This window comes from Limulus polyphemus, unplaced genomic scaffold (genome assembly GCF_000517525.1).
Source record: "Limulus polyphemus unplaced genomic scaffold, Limulus_polyphemus-2.1.2 Scaffold842, whole genome shotgun sequence".
NCBI lineage: Eukaryota > Metazoa > Arthropoda > Merostomata > Xiphosura > Limulidae > Limulus > Limulus polyphemus.
In genome coordinates this window covers 90,300-107,470 of record NW_013666452.1, presented here as the reverse complement: position 1 = coordinate 107,470, position 17,171 = coordinate 90,300, and the positions used below count along the sequence as shown (strand labels likewise).

Sequence of the window (17,171 nt, the reverse complement as noted above, 5' to 3'; positions counted from 1 at the left end):
GTGCTCACAGGGATTACTGCACATGGAGGTTGTGTTGCACTCCTATCAGTGGAGGGCTACAACATTATGAGGACTACATCATTTTTTTTTGTTTTTATTCCTGTAAACTCCCATTGGAGCATAGGGCCGCAACAACACCTCGCCAACGGAAGGTGTTGTTGCAGTTACTTGTAGCAGGTTGGTTTTTACAGGGTGGAGTTGCTAGCCCCGCACCCAACCCTCCCCTTTTCTCATCCTGGACTTGGGACCAGGCAAAGGCGGAGGTTGGCATATTTGGTGTGATGGGGATTCGAACCCACGACCCTCAGCTTACGAGTCGAGTGCCTTAACCACCTGGCCATGCCGGGCCTAGAGGACTACATCATAGTTGGGCATATTACATATGGACACTTGTAGGGGTGGGAATTTGATCAAGGCTTGTGGTATGAGCAGAGATGTAACTAACTATCTGAAATACATTTTTAGGTAAGGAGAATGTTAACTTTGAATAATACACAAATTCTAACTTCTCTAGGTAAACAACTTGAATTAGAGAATGTTTCAACTGCAAAACTGAGCTTAGTTCTATAAATAAAACATCATAAAATCCTATAATAAAAACTTTCACTCAGAGAATCAAGAATTTGTATATTATTCATAATAAACATAGGATCTGCTGTTATTACATGTGTATTATACTATAAATGTTTCACTAGCCCAGCCAATAGCTCAATTCCAGTCATCAAATTCACTAGAATACTATAGCTTTGATTATCATTCTCAATACTGAATTTGGTTGTTTCCAGACTTCCTAAACAGTAGGATACAACACCAGAAATTATGGACTGCTTTATATTACTCCTAATGTCATGCGTGTGAATGGCAGGGTTGTTTTTCCATAAATGTTTCAGTGAAAGAGTTAATACTGAAACTCAATAAAGAGAAGAAAACTAGAATTTTTACTCTCTTAAAAAAAAAGAAAAGAAAAGAATAAATCCCTGCTTGTATGTATAAAATTAGCATCATGAGGAAGTATGCTACATACCTTGTACTTCTCATTTTCTGTATAAACTTCAGTCAGGATGAAGCATTCACATGAACATTTTCCCACGTATGGAAAAAGTCCCAATTTGAACATTCTTGAGGCTTTGTAGGCTAATGTAAAGAGTGAGAAGGTTAAAACAAGACCAATCAACTTGACTGAATTGTGAGGACTAATACAGAATACTTGGAACAATATCCTAGAATCATACGTTGATAAGTTGTATGGCAGCATGAAAACAAGGTATAATGCTCTTTATAAAGCAAAGAGCTCACGTATAAAATACTATGTAGTGCATTATACTACTTAACTTTTTTATTTTCTGTAATTATATTTTATACCATTAATGAAGTGACCATCTAGTTGTCATTAGGAGTTTGTGACTCCTGTACATGTATCACTTGTATTTGTTTACATAATTATGTCCATTACTGTATATACTTACTCAATCATAAGAATCTCCATCACCAAGATTTGAAGAGTAAAGGTGAACAAATAAGGTTTGTTAGGTTAGAAATAAACTGTCTGATTCAGACAGAAATTTTATATGTGGTAGTTGCCATTAGGTCATCATTCTCACTAATATGGAAGTAACATGTAATGAATCATGCTATCACATGTACAAGATTTTGTATACTTGGCAACTATAGATAAGTAAATGGAAGGAGAATGGAGCAAAGAGATTAACCAAAACAACTATAAGGTCCATATCTTGGCAAATAGTCAAGATTTTGCCATTAGTAATGGTGGTAGAGGTAAATATTTGAATTTCATTTCAAACTAAAATTCTCAATGTTTAAATATAGAAATAGTTTTCCATAATTTTAAAATTTCACAGATTTGACTATCGTACATTATGTTAAGTTAAATAAGCTTTGGCTATTGATACCTGCATTTTTTATTCTCATTAGACTTTGATGAAGATGACATGATTTCAGTTGAAGATTTGCGAGAAGTTCTCAATCGTCTGCTTGGACCAGGGAAAAAAAAATTAAATGAAGAGGACATTGAGGAACTCATTGACAATGTATGATTTCTTGATGTACAAAAGCTCTTTTAATATTAATGGTTTAAACCTTCAGAATACTGAATTTATGTAATTAGATCTGAAAAAAGCTTCTTTTGCCTAAGGGCTAAATGTTGCTCAGTCATTAACATGCCAGACAATGGAGTTGAGATTCCACATTTAATGTCCTATTACCTCCAAAATGGAAAAAAAAATTGTACACCACACTTTGGAGTTGTGACTGCATTATAAGAGAGACAGTCAAATCCAACTATTCAGTCTGATGAGTATCTGAAGGATTGATTTGGGTGATGTTAACTTGATGCCTTCTTTCTAGTTTATCACTTCAAAATTAAGGATGGCCAGCTTAGATAGGTCTTGTATACTTTCCACAAAATCCAACAAACAAAACAGTCTTTCAGTAAATAAATACAACATATGTACTCTTCATTTAATAAGCTCATTTTACTACAACATGTAGCTAAAAATTGTTTCAGAAGAACACGTATGTCAATAGATTTGCTATTGATATAATCAAGTGATACATCGTGGATTTTTTGCACATATAAATACACTTAGTAACAATCACAGATTATCTTAAAATATGTGTACCTCAAGTTTATTTTATTCATGCTTTTTCTTAATTGGGATTCCTTTATTTATACCTGTTAGCATTACTTTTATAATTTTGTAGTTAATCTGTTTTTTACCAAGCAAAAACAAATGTTTTGTTTTTCAGTTACTAATATTTTTTGTATTGATGATGTTATTTTATATAGAAAAAAATATATGAAACTCATCTGTTCCACCTTTCAAAATTTCTACCTTTTCTCTTTTCTGAGCAATAATTATATTTAAAGTCAACAACATATCTCCAGTAACAAATATTCCAAAATGTATTTTACATTTATAATATATTTGAAGGCTTACTTGTCTTTTTTTTCTATAGCCCTTTTTTAAAAGAACTGTTATATAAGATGTTTTCTTTAAACTGAGTAAATTTACTGAAGAGATGCAAAAACTTCTTGGTTATTGTTGATTGCAGTGTTTTCTTTTAACATCAGGATAATTCAGGAAAAAAAGGTAATTGAGTTACACCCATGACAAGCTGTGAACTGTTTCTCGGAAATTTATTTAGCTACTAGTCTTGAAACAGTAGAGAGGCCAGTTCTGAAAAATGTATTAATGTTTGGGTGTTAACAACCTGTGTGTTATATTAAACATTTTGAAAATTTGTAAGCTTAATTTCCAGGCCTGAAAGATAACATTGTAAGCCTGGAAATTAAAATGCCTTTTTTCAAAACACTACTATCCAGGAATTTTAAAATATTGGTAAATAAAGCATCTATATAACAATATTCACTGTCTATATGTCACTTAACTTCTAAATGGTACCAAACAAAACATTTCAGTCGTGAGGTTTGCACAAAGGTAGAATTATTCACTCCACCAATTGGGGAACTAGAAGGTTTTCCAAAAACCCTTCTGATAAACTGCTGGACTCAACAACTTCTAAGTGATGCCAAACAAATCATCTCAGCCCTGAGGTTATTATAAAGTAAAAACTTTTCACCCAACCCCTTAGGGAATATGAGTATTTTGCAAAAACGCTTTTATGGGGACCCACATTTGGCACTGGTTTACATTAGAACATGTAAATAAGTAGGCTTACTAATTACCATTTTTATATTTGGTTAAAGAAATTAAATTTGCATTGTAGCAGTAATGATCATTAAATTGAAAAAGGGCCAAATTAGTAGTTCAACATTAAATTTGTATTACAGTGACCCTGTAAATGTAGGCCATAATCCCACAGGGTTGCTAGTTTCTGAACATTATATTGCAGGCTCTGGCACTATCTTAGTGTAAAATTGAGTGGAAATATGAAGATCAAGGATAAGCTGTATAACATGTATGTTAAAAGTAGACTTTTATCAGCCTACTTCTGTTTTCCTACAAGTGATATTCTTATATTCTACCAATATTTGCTGGATTTTCAGCAGTTTATAATGACAAGGAAGATGAGATCTGTAAAGGAGATCATGATGGGTGGGTTGGGTTACTGAGAGCTAAATATTATTTTATTCTTATAGCTCATTTAAATTCAAGCTCTCAAACAGGACCTTGAAAAGGCCCTAAATCAGGCTTACAAATCTCTGGGTAAAATATCCCCTAGATTTACCTAGAAGTGCTTAGAGGAACTTGTTGGCTATCCTAGGTCTGTTAAAAAAAAAAAAAAAAAACTTACAGTCAGGGAAACTAAAGGATGATATATTTAAGCTTCAGGACATTGTCTGATTCTGATTTCAAATGCTCTTGGGAAGATTCACTTATTACCCATACATTTCAAATCCCTTTAAATGTTTCAGTTATCACAATTTTAACATTCTAAAACTTTTTGCTGTTGGTCTTTATCTGCATGGTAGTAAGACTTGTACCTCTCTTACTCACTATCATGCCTCATATGGAAGAGTCACTCTCAGTTGAGAATGTGAATGATCTTATTCATAGTGAGATGACTCTGTGGTGTTCCTCCAGGGATCTCTGAGGCTACAATTAAGGGTGATCCTCAATAGTCTGGAGAGAATTTACATTCGCCTTTTCCTGCGGTTTCTTTTAGTCTGTTGGCTTTTCATTCCCCCTGTGGGACAGTGGTGAGTTTACGGTCTTGAAACGCTGGAATCTGGGGTTCAATTTCCCCATAGCAGATATAACAGATAACCCCAACATTGCTTTACTTTAACAAAACATACTTACATGACCAAATAAAATGAATAAAAACCCTATAACCCAAGTGCTTTGGAAAGGTGGACCTTTCTTCTTCAGTGGCAAACTGGGAATGGTTGACCAAATGTTGTTCCAATAAACAGGATTTAACACAGTCTTTAAATGACATATGAAAACAAAAGAGAGGCCACTTTGGGATAAGCTGCCTTTAATTTGTTTTCTTCAGTTGGTTCATTGAGAGTGTGATGTTTTGGGTCTTTCCCCCAGTTGCTTTTGAGCCTGAACCTTACTTGATAACTGAAAGGCCTGGGAGTGAATTTTTAATTTTCTCTGCATCCACACACACATTGTGGTTTATGCAGGTAGGTTTTACTTTTCAGTTACATGGAGGGACAGTTGTACCTTATCTGACACAGTTGATGGAACTTTGTGATTTAGCCTACCACCACCAGGTAGAAGCATTTTCCAACTCTCAAATAATATATCTGCTCCTCAAATTTTGGGGTTCTAAGGCAGAGTTTGTAGTTAACCTAAATAGATTAATGTCCCCTAATGGGACAGGGTAAGTCTATGGTCTTACAACTTTAAATCCAACATTTTGTTTTCCTTTCACTTCACTTTGTTGAAAGACTCTCAGGATCACCAACTTCACTGATAACGAGCTGGAACCATTGTTAGCATGTACACTGGATTTCCCAGTTTCCTTAGTCTGGATCATTCTTCGATCTCGAGGGGTTGTTTAGTCGGGACACTACTAAGATAGGGGTTCCTTTACTCTCACCTCATCCAAAGTTCCATTCCTTCATGAATGCCTTGCTTCAGGTATGGGGTGCATATGCCAACAGTCAGAAATTCCATGGTCTACACACACTGTTTTAATCCTTCTGACTATTCAAAAGGCATGGTCTGGGTTTATTAAGGGGAAAATTGTCAGTCTTCACAATTTCATGGTGGTGTTTTGTGTTTCTCATCAAGGAGGCACTTGGTCCAGGGCTCCTTGTTTTTGAATCTCGGACCTCCTTTCTTGGGACCACTCCTATCATATCACCCTACTAGCTTTCCATGTTTCATAGGTGATTCCTGCAGGAGCATGTGAATTGTCTCAACCCAAACAGATTCTCAATAGATGCTGCACTGCAAGGTTCTGTTGGATTGACTCTGATTGGTGGGTTGGCCTCTCATTGGAACATCCAACTACTGGTAATTTGGCCTCCAGTACCTCATCTTCTGGATGCATTCCGTCGGAACAGGATGAGATTACAACTCTAGGCCTTCCCTCCAATTCATATGTTACCCAGGGTACTAACTATGATTTGTTCCAACCCATTGTCAGGTCCTGTTGATAGCACCAGATTGGCAGCTACACCCTGGTTGTTGCTTTAGCAGTACCTTCATGTGTGTCCACCTCTACCACTTCTCCTTAGGCCATCTCTATGCAGGCAGCCATGATCTGACGTGGTACACCTAGCTATCCAGAAGCTCGAGCTTCAGGCATAAAGTTTTGCAGTCTTTCGCACTGCATTGGGGTTTGATTTCTAAGGTTGCCATGTGTCTGTCTCAGTCTTTGCTTAGTCCCGAGATGAACATTTATCAACAGAAATGACATGCATATCGGCAATGGTGTATTAAGAGGAGGTTGAACCCACTCGTATTTTTGACCTGGCTTTTTGTCAAGGGATTTTGCATTTTCCACAATTTCCCTGTATAAGGTGGGCTTATTAATTACCAGTTGATACTCACAAATAAATATTCTTTGAGTCCATAGCACTCTCCATATTCCTCAAGTCACTATGGGTCCTTTGTCCCAAACGACCATTCCAGTTGCCTACCTACATGCCCTTTCTCAACAGCTGTTTGTGACCTGATTCTGATATGTTGTGTATCCCCTTTACCTGAAAGTTAATTTTTCATTGCTGCTGACCTACAGACATTGCCGGTGGGAGTGGTTTGCTCTGTTTACCCACAGACCGCTTTCTCTTTCTATCTACATTTTCAGACCGGTTCTTCTTACCCAAGACAGATTTGTCACATTTCTATATCCTTAGCAGCCAGGTTGACTTGCCCACTGGAGGACATCGTGTGGACTGGTATTTGGACCTCCCCCTATACTTTTATTTCGTGTTATTTGCCTGATCTGGCAGTATCTTCATATGGGGGTTTTTGCCTACCCCCTGTAGCTATCCTACCACTTCTGCTAGATTATACAGAGGGGTATAATTTTTCATTGCTCCCTTTGAGGATCCTCTACCTCATCTTTTCTTCACAGGATCACACTCTGTGGCAAGTGTTGTCAAAGCAGGTGTGATTTTATCAAAGCAATTCTGTACTAGCAACCACTAATTCAATATATTTTAAACAGGTTGCAACAGGCTCTTTAGAAATTAGATGTTCCATAAGACCACCTAGAGGCTAACCAGGTGGTATAATTGGACTATGCTGGACCACCACTCATGAGTAAAGCATAAGGGGATCCTGCCCATCATTAGATTGAATAAATTGGTGTCAGTTTGCTTTTAAACATTTACAGAACTTGGTTCACCTATTGCACTGTTCCTGAGAGCTCCCCAATGCACATTACCTCCCAGATTCAACTAGTGGAGCTAGGGAGTCCTTACCACACCCGGTTTCCAATCATTGGGGTGGTGGACAGAGGCTTTTCCTCCAGAGTGTTAGAGTGAATTCCTCCACTCTAGGAGAAGAGGGTGAAGTTGGGGGCCCTCTTACCCAAGTTCCTGGGTGTTTTTTCTACTCGCAATACCAGTTCAGATTTGATGTTTGGCCATCCGGTTGGATTGAGCGTAGCCCTTTTTTTTTATAAGTATTGGTTCAGTACATTGTACATAGAAGAGAGTCCACTATCTCTGCATAATTCCAAAGGCAGAGTGGTCCCATCCTGGGTCCTTGGTTGAGCACGGTTCCACATCCTCCCCATAATTCCGAGAGCAAGTGGAATTTACCTTGCCCACATGGTTGGGGAGGGAGGATGAATGTTCATAATTCCAGACTGGATGAGTTCTGTTTCCTCAGGTTGAGTAAGGCATACATGATCCTGTCATTCTGAGCCTGGGTTGTTGCCTTCTTAAGGTTGAGGAGGAAGTTTGTCCACTTCGGCATTGCTTACTTTCTCGTCATGATTCCAGTGGCTCGAAATGCATCACTCTATGGCTATAGGTTGGAATCCACTCATGTAGTTTGAGGTCCAACTGCCCTAGCAAACCAACATGGGATATAGTGACCAAGATCTCTAATTCCAACCCTGAGTAGTGGAACCTTGGTTATATAGTTGGGGTATGGCCTATTGTGATGACAAATCATGTAAAATTCCACCCACAATACAGGAATTAAGCTTCAGGTGAAGAGCATACTTGTTCTGGATGTAGTGTGGTTCCCCCACTAGGGTTCCAATCTGCTATTGACACACCCATGATCTATGCAGATGCTTTCCGTACGAATAGTGCCCTCACTGGCCCCTCCACCATATTAATGTGGGATTCTAGCTATAAATGTGAATAGAGGTATGTTTTGGAAGTTAAGATTTTCTTAAATCGAAAATGTATTTCCAATAATACTTACCTCATTTCACACTCTCCTGTCCTTCCTCCCTACTAAGAGCTGGTGTTGGAGACTGGGATTGAGTGAGTCTCAAAAAAGTGATAACATTATCTGAATGAGGGGCTTATATACAGTACTAGGATAGAGGGTGCATTGATGTAGGTGGAGAGTGTCATGAGATAAATATCGCCAAGGGCAATTAAATAGGGTATAAAAAAACTGGAGCAAGTGAGAAAAAATCAGACCAATGCTTAGACATGCAAGGAAGAAACCCTGGCAGTCGAGTAATAGCTATAAGTATGAGTGGTGGTAAGGAAATACATTTTTGGTTTAAGAACATGTTAACTTTGTAGACCCTAGGAACTGCCATGTGGGCCCCTAGATATTCAAAGACCACAGTTTGGGAACCTGTGTTTTAAGTGATAATTGCAAATTGTATTCAGTAGAACTGTTGAAGTTGAAATCTGTGCACATAGTGTTAAAGGTACTATCTATGTTTGTTTTCAGTGAAGTTATTTCTGTATTACTACATCTGTTACTATAGGTAGACATTTTCTATAAAAAAGTGAAAATGTACCTTATATCAGGGTCTCTTTTTTTTTTTTTTCATTCCACCTTTTGGTGTAAAAATCCTAAAACAAATTAGCCTTGTACACAGCATACAAAAAAAACTTCCAGTAATTGAGCCAGTCTGTTTTGGGTGATGAATACTAACACACACAGAATGGATCATCTTCATTGTAAGACGCTGGACCCAAAAAGTATATAAAGGAGGAGTTGATTCAATATATATATATTATTCTTGTATAATTTGAACTTCAGGTATTGTAGGTTGCCTTATCAAACTAGAATTATTTCTTTAGAAGTAGTAAACGGAGACTAAAAATTAGAAACATTTGTGGGGTATTAAAAAATACTGTATTTCAGTTTAATAGTTTTTAGGAATATTTCTTAGTACAATTGAGTTTCACAAAACTTACTTCTGGATAGTTCAATTAACAAAAAAAAATATTGACTAAATAGCCAAAAATTGTTGAAGATATTTCTTAGGATTAATCCAGTTGTACTTTAAGTAACTTTTGCAATGGCAAATGATTGTTAGTGCTCTAAAATTTTACCATAAATATATTCTATTTTTCTTGGATCATAAAGTAATCATGGAAAAAGAAGTAGTGGTTGTCACTTTTGAAGACTTTTATTTGTATTTTGAAATAAATTTATTACGTATTGATGCTATATTATACATTTTAAATGTTTGTAGATGTGATTATTGTCAAAATAAAAATAATTATGGTGGTTTACCAAGTAATTCATTAATATGACATCCCATTTCTTGTTTTACTTCTCTAAATCTACAGGTTATGTTGAAAAGTGAGACATTCCCAAATAAATTAGGAACTGGTAGTTAAACTTACATTACAGTTTATCAATAACTCGTTTAGTTCACAGTTTACAATAGCAGCCCTATCAGCTGTATCATGTTGGGTCTGCACAAAAAAAAGACACCATGCATGGCTAATCACATCGCACACACAAACTCCTTCGTTTCTTCTATGTCCAACAAATCAGTCACTCCTTCACATTCTAAGGCTTACAAACACCCACCCTTTCAAAGGGAGATGAATCAAACTCTTATATATATATATATATATATATATATATATTTATAGAATACAATACATTTTCTTTAATTTAATATATACACAAACTCAATACTCATTAATATTCATTGAGTAGAAAATAACTGCATTAGGTACAGTGTCAAATACAAAATAAATATGTACGCTTATGACTAAGTAACACAGTATATAAATATAAGAATGCCTTCACAAACAAAATTAGTAAGTAAAGACAATGTTGAAAGGAATATTACAAAGACAGTTACTTGAGTGTGTAATGCTCAATAGGTTGTTGGTAGAAAAATAAAGTTAAGTACTTGTTCTTACATTAAAAAGTGTTCACATATTTGATAACTTTTTGCTTTTTTCTCTGTCAACCTCTTTGTTACTGTTTGCTAAGGGATTAAGACATGGTAATTATAAGATTATTTTGCTTATAGTTTGGGTAAATGAGGTGACGTTGATTTTTTAAAAGAACAGCTCTATTACTACATTTGCAGGTAATGGCAGAAGCAGACCTGGATGAAGACCATTTTCTGGCTTATGCAGAATTTGAACATGTCATATCTAAATCTCCAGACTTCTTGAGGTAAGAACCTGTTTCTATTTCTGTATGATGACTATTAATGGGTTTAAATATTATTTTGGACCATACTTAAGCATTTTATCTGATGCAAAAAAAAGTTGTGTTCAAGTGAACTTGTATTTACTACAGAATTTGTAACATGTAATTTCATTATTGACAAAAATAAATTGAAAATTGTAATAAACAATACAATCTAGTGTTGTATGACACTTGCATGTCATAAGGTGTCTGTCCCATGACTTCTTACCTACTGTCTTTAGTTAGAACATAAATTTGATAAGAAGCATAAAGTGGGTGTATAAGCTATGGAATTGGGAATTTCTCAGATATTTTGCAACTAGGAATTCTGAAATTAAACCACTAGCATGCAATGGTAAGATTTTAATAATGTGGCATAACATTACAATGAGTACAAAAAACAAATATTTTATATTTGAACTGTGTTTTTGTAGCTGATCATCAAAATGTTTTACATTGACTTATCTTGCTTTATAATATGTATCTGACTTGAGAAGAATCAGTGACTGTTATCCTTATTGCTTGTGAAGCCAGTTCTACAGTTATTAATTTTGATGTTACACTTTTCTTAGCTATAGTTTGCAATTAAGATAATGGCTTATAATAGACATAGGTCTTTCCATGTAATTTTACATTGTTGTTGCTTTTTTTAAATGCTATACTTTCCAGCAATGCATACAATTTTGTAGGCTTAAAAATCATATTCCTGTGAAAATTATTATACTATATATCATGCTACTTCTACCTTCTGTTTTAAGAATCTCTGAACCTGTCACTACCTACCACATTTTACTATATTCTGTCAACCTAATCTTGTATGGTCACAGTTCTCTATTAACACTTCATACAATCATCCTCTGACTTGGTGCTATAACAATTTTATTTTAAGCCTATTTCAATCTGTATTACTGTCTTTTTCTTGAACTTAATGAATCTTAGTTCATTTTCCATTTCTAACCTGATTATTATACTTTAGTTAGTTTTTATGGGTCCAATTTATTCAAACAAGATTTTTAGTGTAATTTCTTGGAATTAGGCCCTGTTCTTTCTATTTCTAAAATTATAAGGTGATGTTCATGATTGACACCAAACAGGCTTTTGATCAACAGGACCTTCTTGTTTATGAAGTTCAGTGTGTGAAGTTGTAGTTCTTGCTAATGTTCCTTGGATGGCACTGTGTGGTTTTCAGTCATGACTCTTTCTTGGTGAGGCCAGATGAAGATGAGTATTGTGTGCAATGGGTGCAATTGCCCCAGCCCACCTGGATGAAAGGGTACCTAGACAAGGAGAAGGATAAAATAAGATTTAATCAAAAACTGGATGTCTCATTTTGCAACTGTATCAATATGATAACAGTGATTATATTCATATCATATAAACCTATTTTATTAATTTTTTGTTAACATGTTCTTACAGATTGCTTTTTAATAAATAGTTGCATGACCATTTAACAAAAAGATAAGTTGCCATCACTTTAGTTATTATAAATATTAGAATTATTATTTAGTATGTTATCTATCCCTTTGTTGTGTTAGTGTATTTAATAATTAGTATTGAATTGTATTTGACTTATGAAGCTCAGTTCTGATGGTTCCCATGTACAAAATTTTCCTTGTGTCCCCTGTATTCTTAATCCAGCCCCGCTGTTGGGTTGTCTGAAGAAAGTTCATTTTTAACAATATTGCACTTTAATTAATTGTTTTAGGGATATTTATCCTCCTCAAATTCAACTTGAACTGTTATTCACTTCTTTTCCAGAAACTGGGGATTTTATGCATTGATAGTGTAAGTTGCCATATTCCTTTGTTAGTTGGATCAAATATATTACAATACCTATGTTTTTTCTTGCACCATATTACATTTTTTTTTTTTCAAATATTTTTACTCTTGTATGTTGCTACATCTGTTCAATGTCTCAGTGCCACTGGTTTCCAAACATAGTTTAGTCATCTTACAGCATTAATTTGCTATCACAGTGTCTAGATTTTAAATCTTTACTCTTATTTGTTACTAGAACTAGACCACTTGATTCTTTTCTTTAGCAAAATAGTGGGTTTCATTACCCTGTTATAAAAAAAATCAATGTTTTACCAGTACATATTAATGTATTTTCTGGCTTAGTGTAATTGTCAAAAGTTGAGGTCATTCTTTTATATTCTGTAATATTAATTTTCCTCTACAGACAACTGAAATTAGAGATTAAGTTTTTTTTGTATGGTGCATTCTCCTTGTTATAGTCCTATCTTAATTACATAATTAATTGGTCTTATAAACTCGAAAGATGATTCGTTTGAACTTTAAATTAAAGGTTTCCATCTTCAAAAAAAAACCTTGCTATTGATTGCATTGGTTTATCAAGAGTCAGATTTACATGTAATCAATATTCAATACTCTATTTTATCATGGGGTATTGTACTTAAACCAAGAAGCATTTTAGGGGAAAAAAAGTTTCATATTAAGGATAGCCAGTCTTTTTATTTTTCATTGTTTTGATAAATTTACTAGAAATGACCTCTTCACTTGCAGATTTCATTCTTTGTCTAGTGAGGGTATTGCTGTATAATTTGCACAAGATCTTTCTTCATTCTTACAAATGTGTATTTCATTTTTGAGTTTCCTGCTGCTCCTGAGGAGGTGGTTCACATGTTTTAATTCTCATGCTCATGGACACATAAGTAATGATTTACACAAACGTTTTTGATATCATTTCATCAGTTAAATCCATTGGTAGGCTTGGAGTGTTTTCTCCAACCATCCAAATCAAGGTATCTGAAGGTCACATTTCTACAAACTTCACCATATTTATCTCCAAATTACTGATGAACACAATAGATTTTTAAGCTCATTTTTCTAAACTATTTATGCACTAAAGTGCTTATAGATTTTTTACTTTGTTAGTTGCAGGATTATTAACCACGTAAAAGTTACACAAGATACTGTTGTAATGGGCAGAGCCTTCTTGGGCTTATTTGTTGGAGTTTCAATTAAAACTCCCAGTCACACCAAATTTATTTATTGGAGGATTTTGTCGTGACGAGTGGAACTCGCAAGTTGCTACCTTGAGGTAATTTATGGTTAGAATAAAGAAACAGAATTTCAGACCAACATTTATCAATTATAACAACATTTATTACTCATTTCTAAATAACAGACAATATAAGTCAAAAGTACGTTAATCGTTATACACTTTCAAGTACCGTTAATCTAGACTTTCCATTAGAACATATAGATACATTTCTCTTAGTTAAACATCCCTTTAAGATCAATTACACTAACTGATTAAGAGAGAAACCATTTTACTTACAACGGAGCTGGACTGGTAAACTTGCAGATGTTAGAAACTTTCATAGCCATGGTCACGAACTTCTGAACTGCTGGTGGAACTTCAGAACTCTGGAACTGGTTTTTAAACCATAATATCTTAATATTCTCTCGACTTTCCAAATAGTATCCAGCACTACCCACAAGTAGTCCTGCCACCTTATTGGTTGATCTAGGGGAATTTCCGGGCTAACCCAAAACCATAACCAAAAACTCTCAAGTAATTGGTTACTGTTATGTTGAGTTAACCGGTTGCCTATCTACTTGTACTGCTACACCCTTGTCTTGTAAGCGATATCACCTCAAAGTACCACTTTTGCTTGTTAACTACAACTTTTTCATAGCTTTCCTAGTGCTAACAAGTTAGCGTTAGTAATCCATCACCTGTCACGGGTGCTCTTGCACTTACTTCGTTGCTAGGTGATACCTTTACGTAACTTTCTATACCACTGACCTTGCTAACTAAATTTTCTAGTTCTTGGCCTCATTTCGCAATTTTACATTTAAGTCTTTTCTACATGTATATGTTCACTTAAACTCGAAAAAAACTGTTATAACTTTATTCTTAAAACTCTTTTCAACTAACAAAAATCCTGAAGCAATTGTAAAATTCCTCAAAAATATTCAATTGCTTCACTGTCAGTAATGTTGCAGTTAATTTCACTAATGCTGTAGTCTCTTTTGTATTTTACGTAGAAAATGAGTGATTCACCTAATGTTTCTTCATTAATTCTTTACATGGCATGTTGGGACAAAACCTTAAAGTTAACAAATATGATAGAATACATGTCCACAGTAGTGAATGGCATGCAAATAAATTAGTAATTTGTTGGTTAATTATCCTCATAAGAAAGTTTCTGTGTGCTTTCTTTGGTTGTCTCCCAGTGCCTTCTTCATTAATTCTAGCGAGTCCTTTATGGCTCCATATTAAATACCTGGGTCCCTCTTGGCACTTGAAAAATATTAAAATACTACAACTAAGACTAGAAAATTGGGTACATTTTAATTATATGCCTAATCTTTAGGACAAGGTACAAATGTAAGTGTACATTTTTGATGCAATTATTCTATTTTGATAAATTTGTTGCATTGCTACTTGCAGCACCTTAACATGTTAACCTTTGTTATGAATCTGGTCTCATGTTTCTTAGGTACCTTGCACTTTAGAAATTGTATATTATCCTTGACTTCCAACTTTAGTGTTCTATGGTAGATGTGAAAATGTAAAGATTGAATGTTTCCTTTAAAATCAAGTCTTTTGGTCAATGGTGTTAATTTGGGATCAGTATGTGACTGGTATCTTCGCCTCAGCAGAAAAAAAGTTTGCAATGCTGTTCCTGTCAAGGTAATTCCTCAAAGTTTGACATTGCCATTTTTAGAGAGGAATTATCTTTACTACTTCCCATTGGTGAAAGATACCTCTCTGCTTTTTCAGTTCCACCTCTAATTTTAATATGGGGTTTTAGCTACATATCATAGATAAAAAAACATCACAATTCAAATTAACATTTTAGAAATAAAGTAATATTCAAAAAGTCCCTCATATCTAATGTACCACACCGAGGGATCATGGAAAAAAACAACTGTATTTGGTTGGATAAGTCCAATTTGGAAATCAATTATAGGTAATACAATGTAACAGATGGTTTGTCTGGAGATTCCAACTAGAAGACAGCACAAATAATGTTGTTTATAATATAAAATTGGAATGAGATTCACAAGCCATCACAAAATTTCAAAGAATTTTGGAGAAAGTGAGGTAAAATGCTTAATTACTAATAGGAAACAAAGAGAAAATGGATAGTAGAGATAATTTTAGTTCTAATAATACTCTTTTCTTCTACACAAATTTTTTACTTTGTCATGACATGGATGAGTGATGACTAGGGTAAGTTCAGAAGTCAAGTAAAATTGTTCATGTTCAATGAATTGTGAAATAATTGTATAAATATGTTTAACAACATTTTATAAAAAATTAAGTGTTATTCGTGCTGACATATCTAAATAGATGTTGATTATTTTTTTGTTTCCTGCTTTAGCTCTTTCAGAATTCGACTTTAGGTCATTATTCACCAGACAAAAAGCCAAGGCCAGTAAACAATGGGTCATGTAAAAATGAAGTTATAGCACTGATTTAGAACTAATTTTTATTGCTACTTTTATTCTTTCTTATGTTTAAACAAATTATATACAACATTAAGTAGAGAATTTTTTCCAATAAAATCATGTTTCTAATATGCTGGTTTTATCTATAATTTGTATATGAAACTCTGTCATTAGTTAGTTTCTTAGATCTACTAGTTTTCAAAATGCATAGAGTGGCTCCATACTTAAGATTTTATAGGAAGTAACTTAAGTATTATGTACAGAGATAATTTAATAAATAAATTTCATTTGTAGCATGTATGTTACCTTAAAAATCATTATGCCTGAGTTAGTCAGCATTAGTATAAAGATTGTGTGACAGTATTTGTTTTGTTGAGGCATTTTTCTCCACAGATCAGTTGCTATCAGTGTTACAGTATCTTTTATCTGAATTGCCCACAAGCTTCACTGAATCCTCAAGTTTCTAAAATACCCAGATCCCATAAACAACACTGTAGTTGCACAAATACAAGATCTGGTTCCTCAGCTTCAGAAGAGCCATTTTCTTTGTGGTTTTAGGGAGATCTTTCAATAGACATAGCCGAGGAAGGCTCAACAAAGCTTACTATAAGGTAGCTAAGTGTAGTACTGTCTTGAACTTAAACACTTCTGCTATTTTGTAAAAGAGTAACATGCTGGCTAATCCCCTAAACACTATTGAAAAACAAGTTCTCTTGGCAGTAAAATGTGGTTTATTTAGGTTAACAGATCAAACCCTTTGTTATGTTTTTTTGGTTCTAACTCGCATACTAGAAACTGTAACCCTACTGTAGCCAACCTTATCCTTCAAATTCAGTTTCCTTGATTTGCAGAATGAGTGTCAAGATAGGAATTTTTACAGATATTTTTGATACTTTATTTTTAGTAGTGTATGTTATATGTATATATATATATAAAAATTGAGAACTTTTATGGGTGAAACATGCATAAAGATTATTCAGTCGCTGTTATGCAGAGACAGCTTCTGCATGTTGAATTGTTTTATAGGTATACAGAGATTTTTCAAAACATTGTTCTACTGGTATAAAGATGACTGAAGTTATTGTTTTAATTAAACAGAAGCAACTGAGAGGATAAGTACTATTTCTAAAGTATCAGTTACAGTTTTTGTTGAAAAATTAAAGAAAGTGAGCTTTGAAACATGCTTTACCAAAATGAGTCTGTTAACAAACTGTC

General features: G+C 34.4%; 1 protein-coding gene across 2 annotated transcripts in view; it reads left to right on the top strand.

The window, feature by feature from the left end:
• The window catches only part of LOC106460820 (calcium and integrin-binding family member 2-like), a 39,826-nt gene extending 23,901 nt beyond the window's left edge, over positions 1–15,925 (top strand). For both annotated transcript variants that reach the window (XM_013920565.2, XM_022387617.1), the window contains exons 6-8: positions 1,933–2,048; positions 10,426–10,514; positions 15,890–15,925. In XM_013920565.2, the coding sequence (XP_013776019.1) occupies positions 1,933–2,048; positions 10,426–10,514; positions 15,890–15,911 (227 nt within the window). In that variant the 3' untranslated portion in view covers positions 15,912–15,925. The remainder of the gene's footprint in view (positions 1–1,932; positions 2,049–10,425; positions 10,515–15,889) is intronic.
• Positions 15,926–17,171: the final 1,246 nt, after the last annotated feature.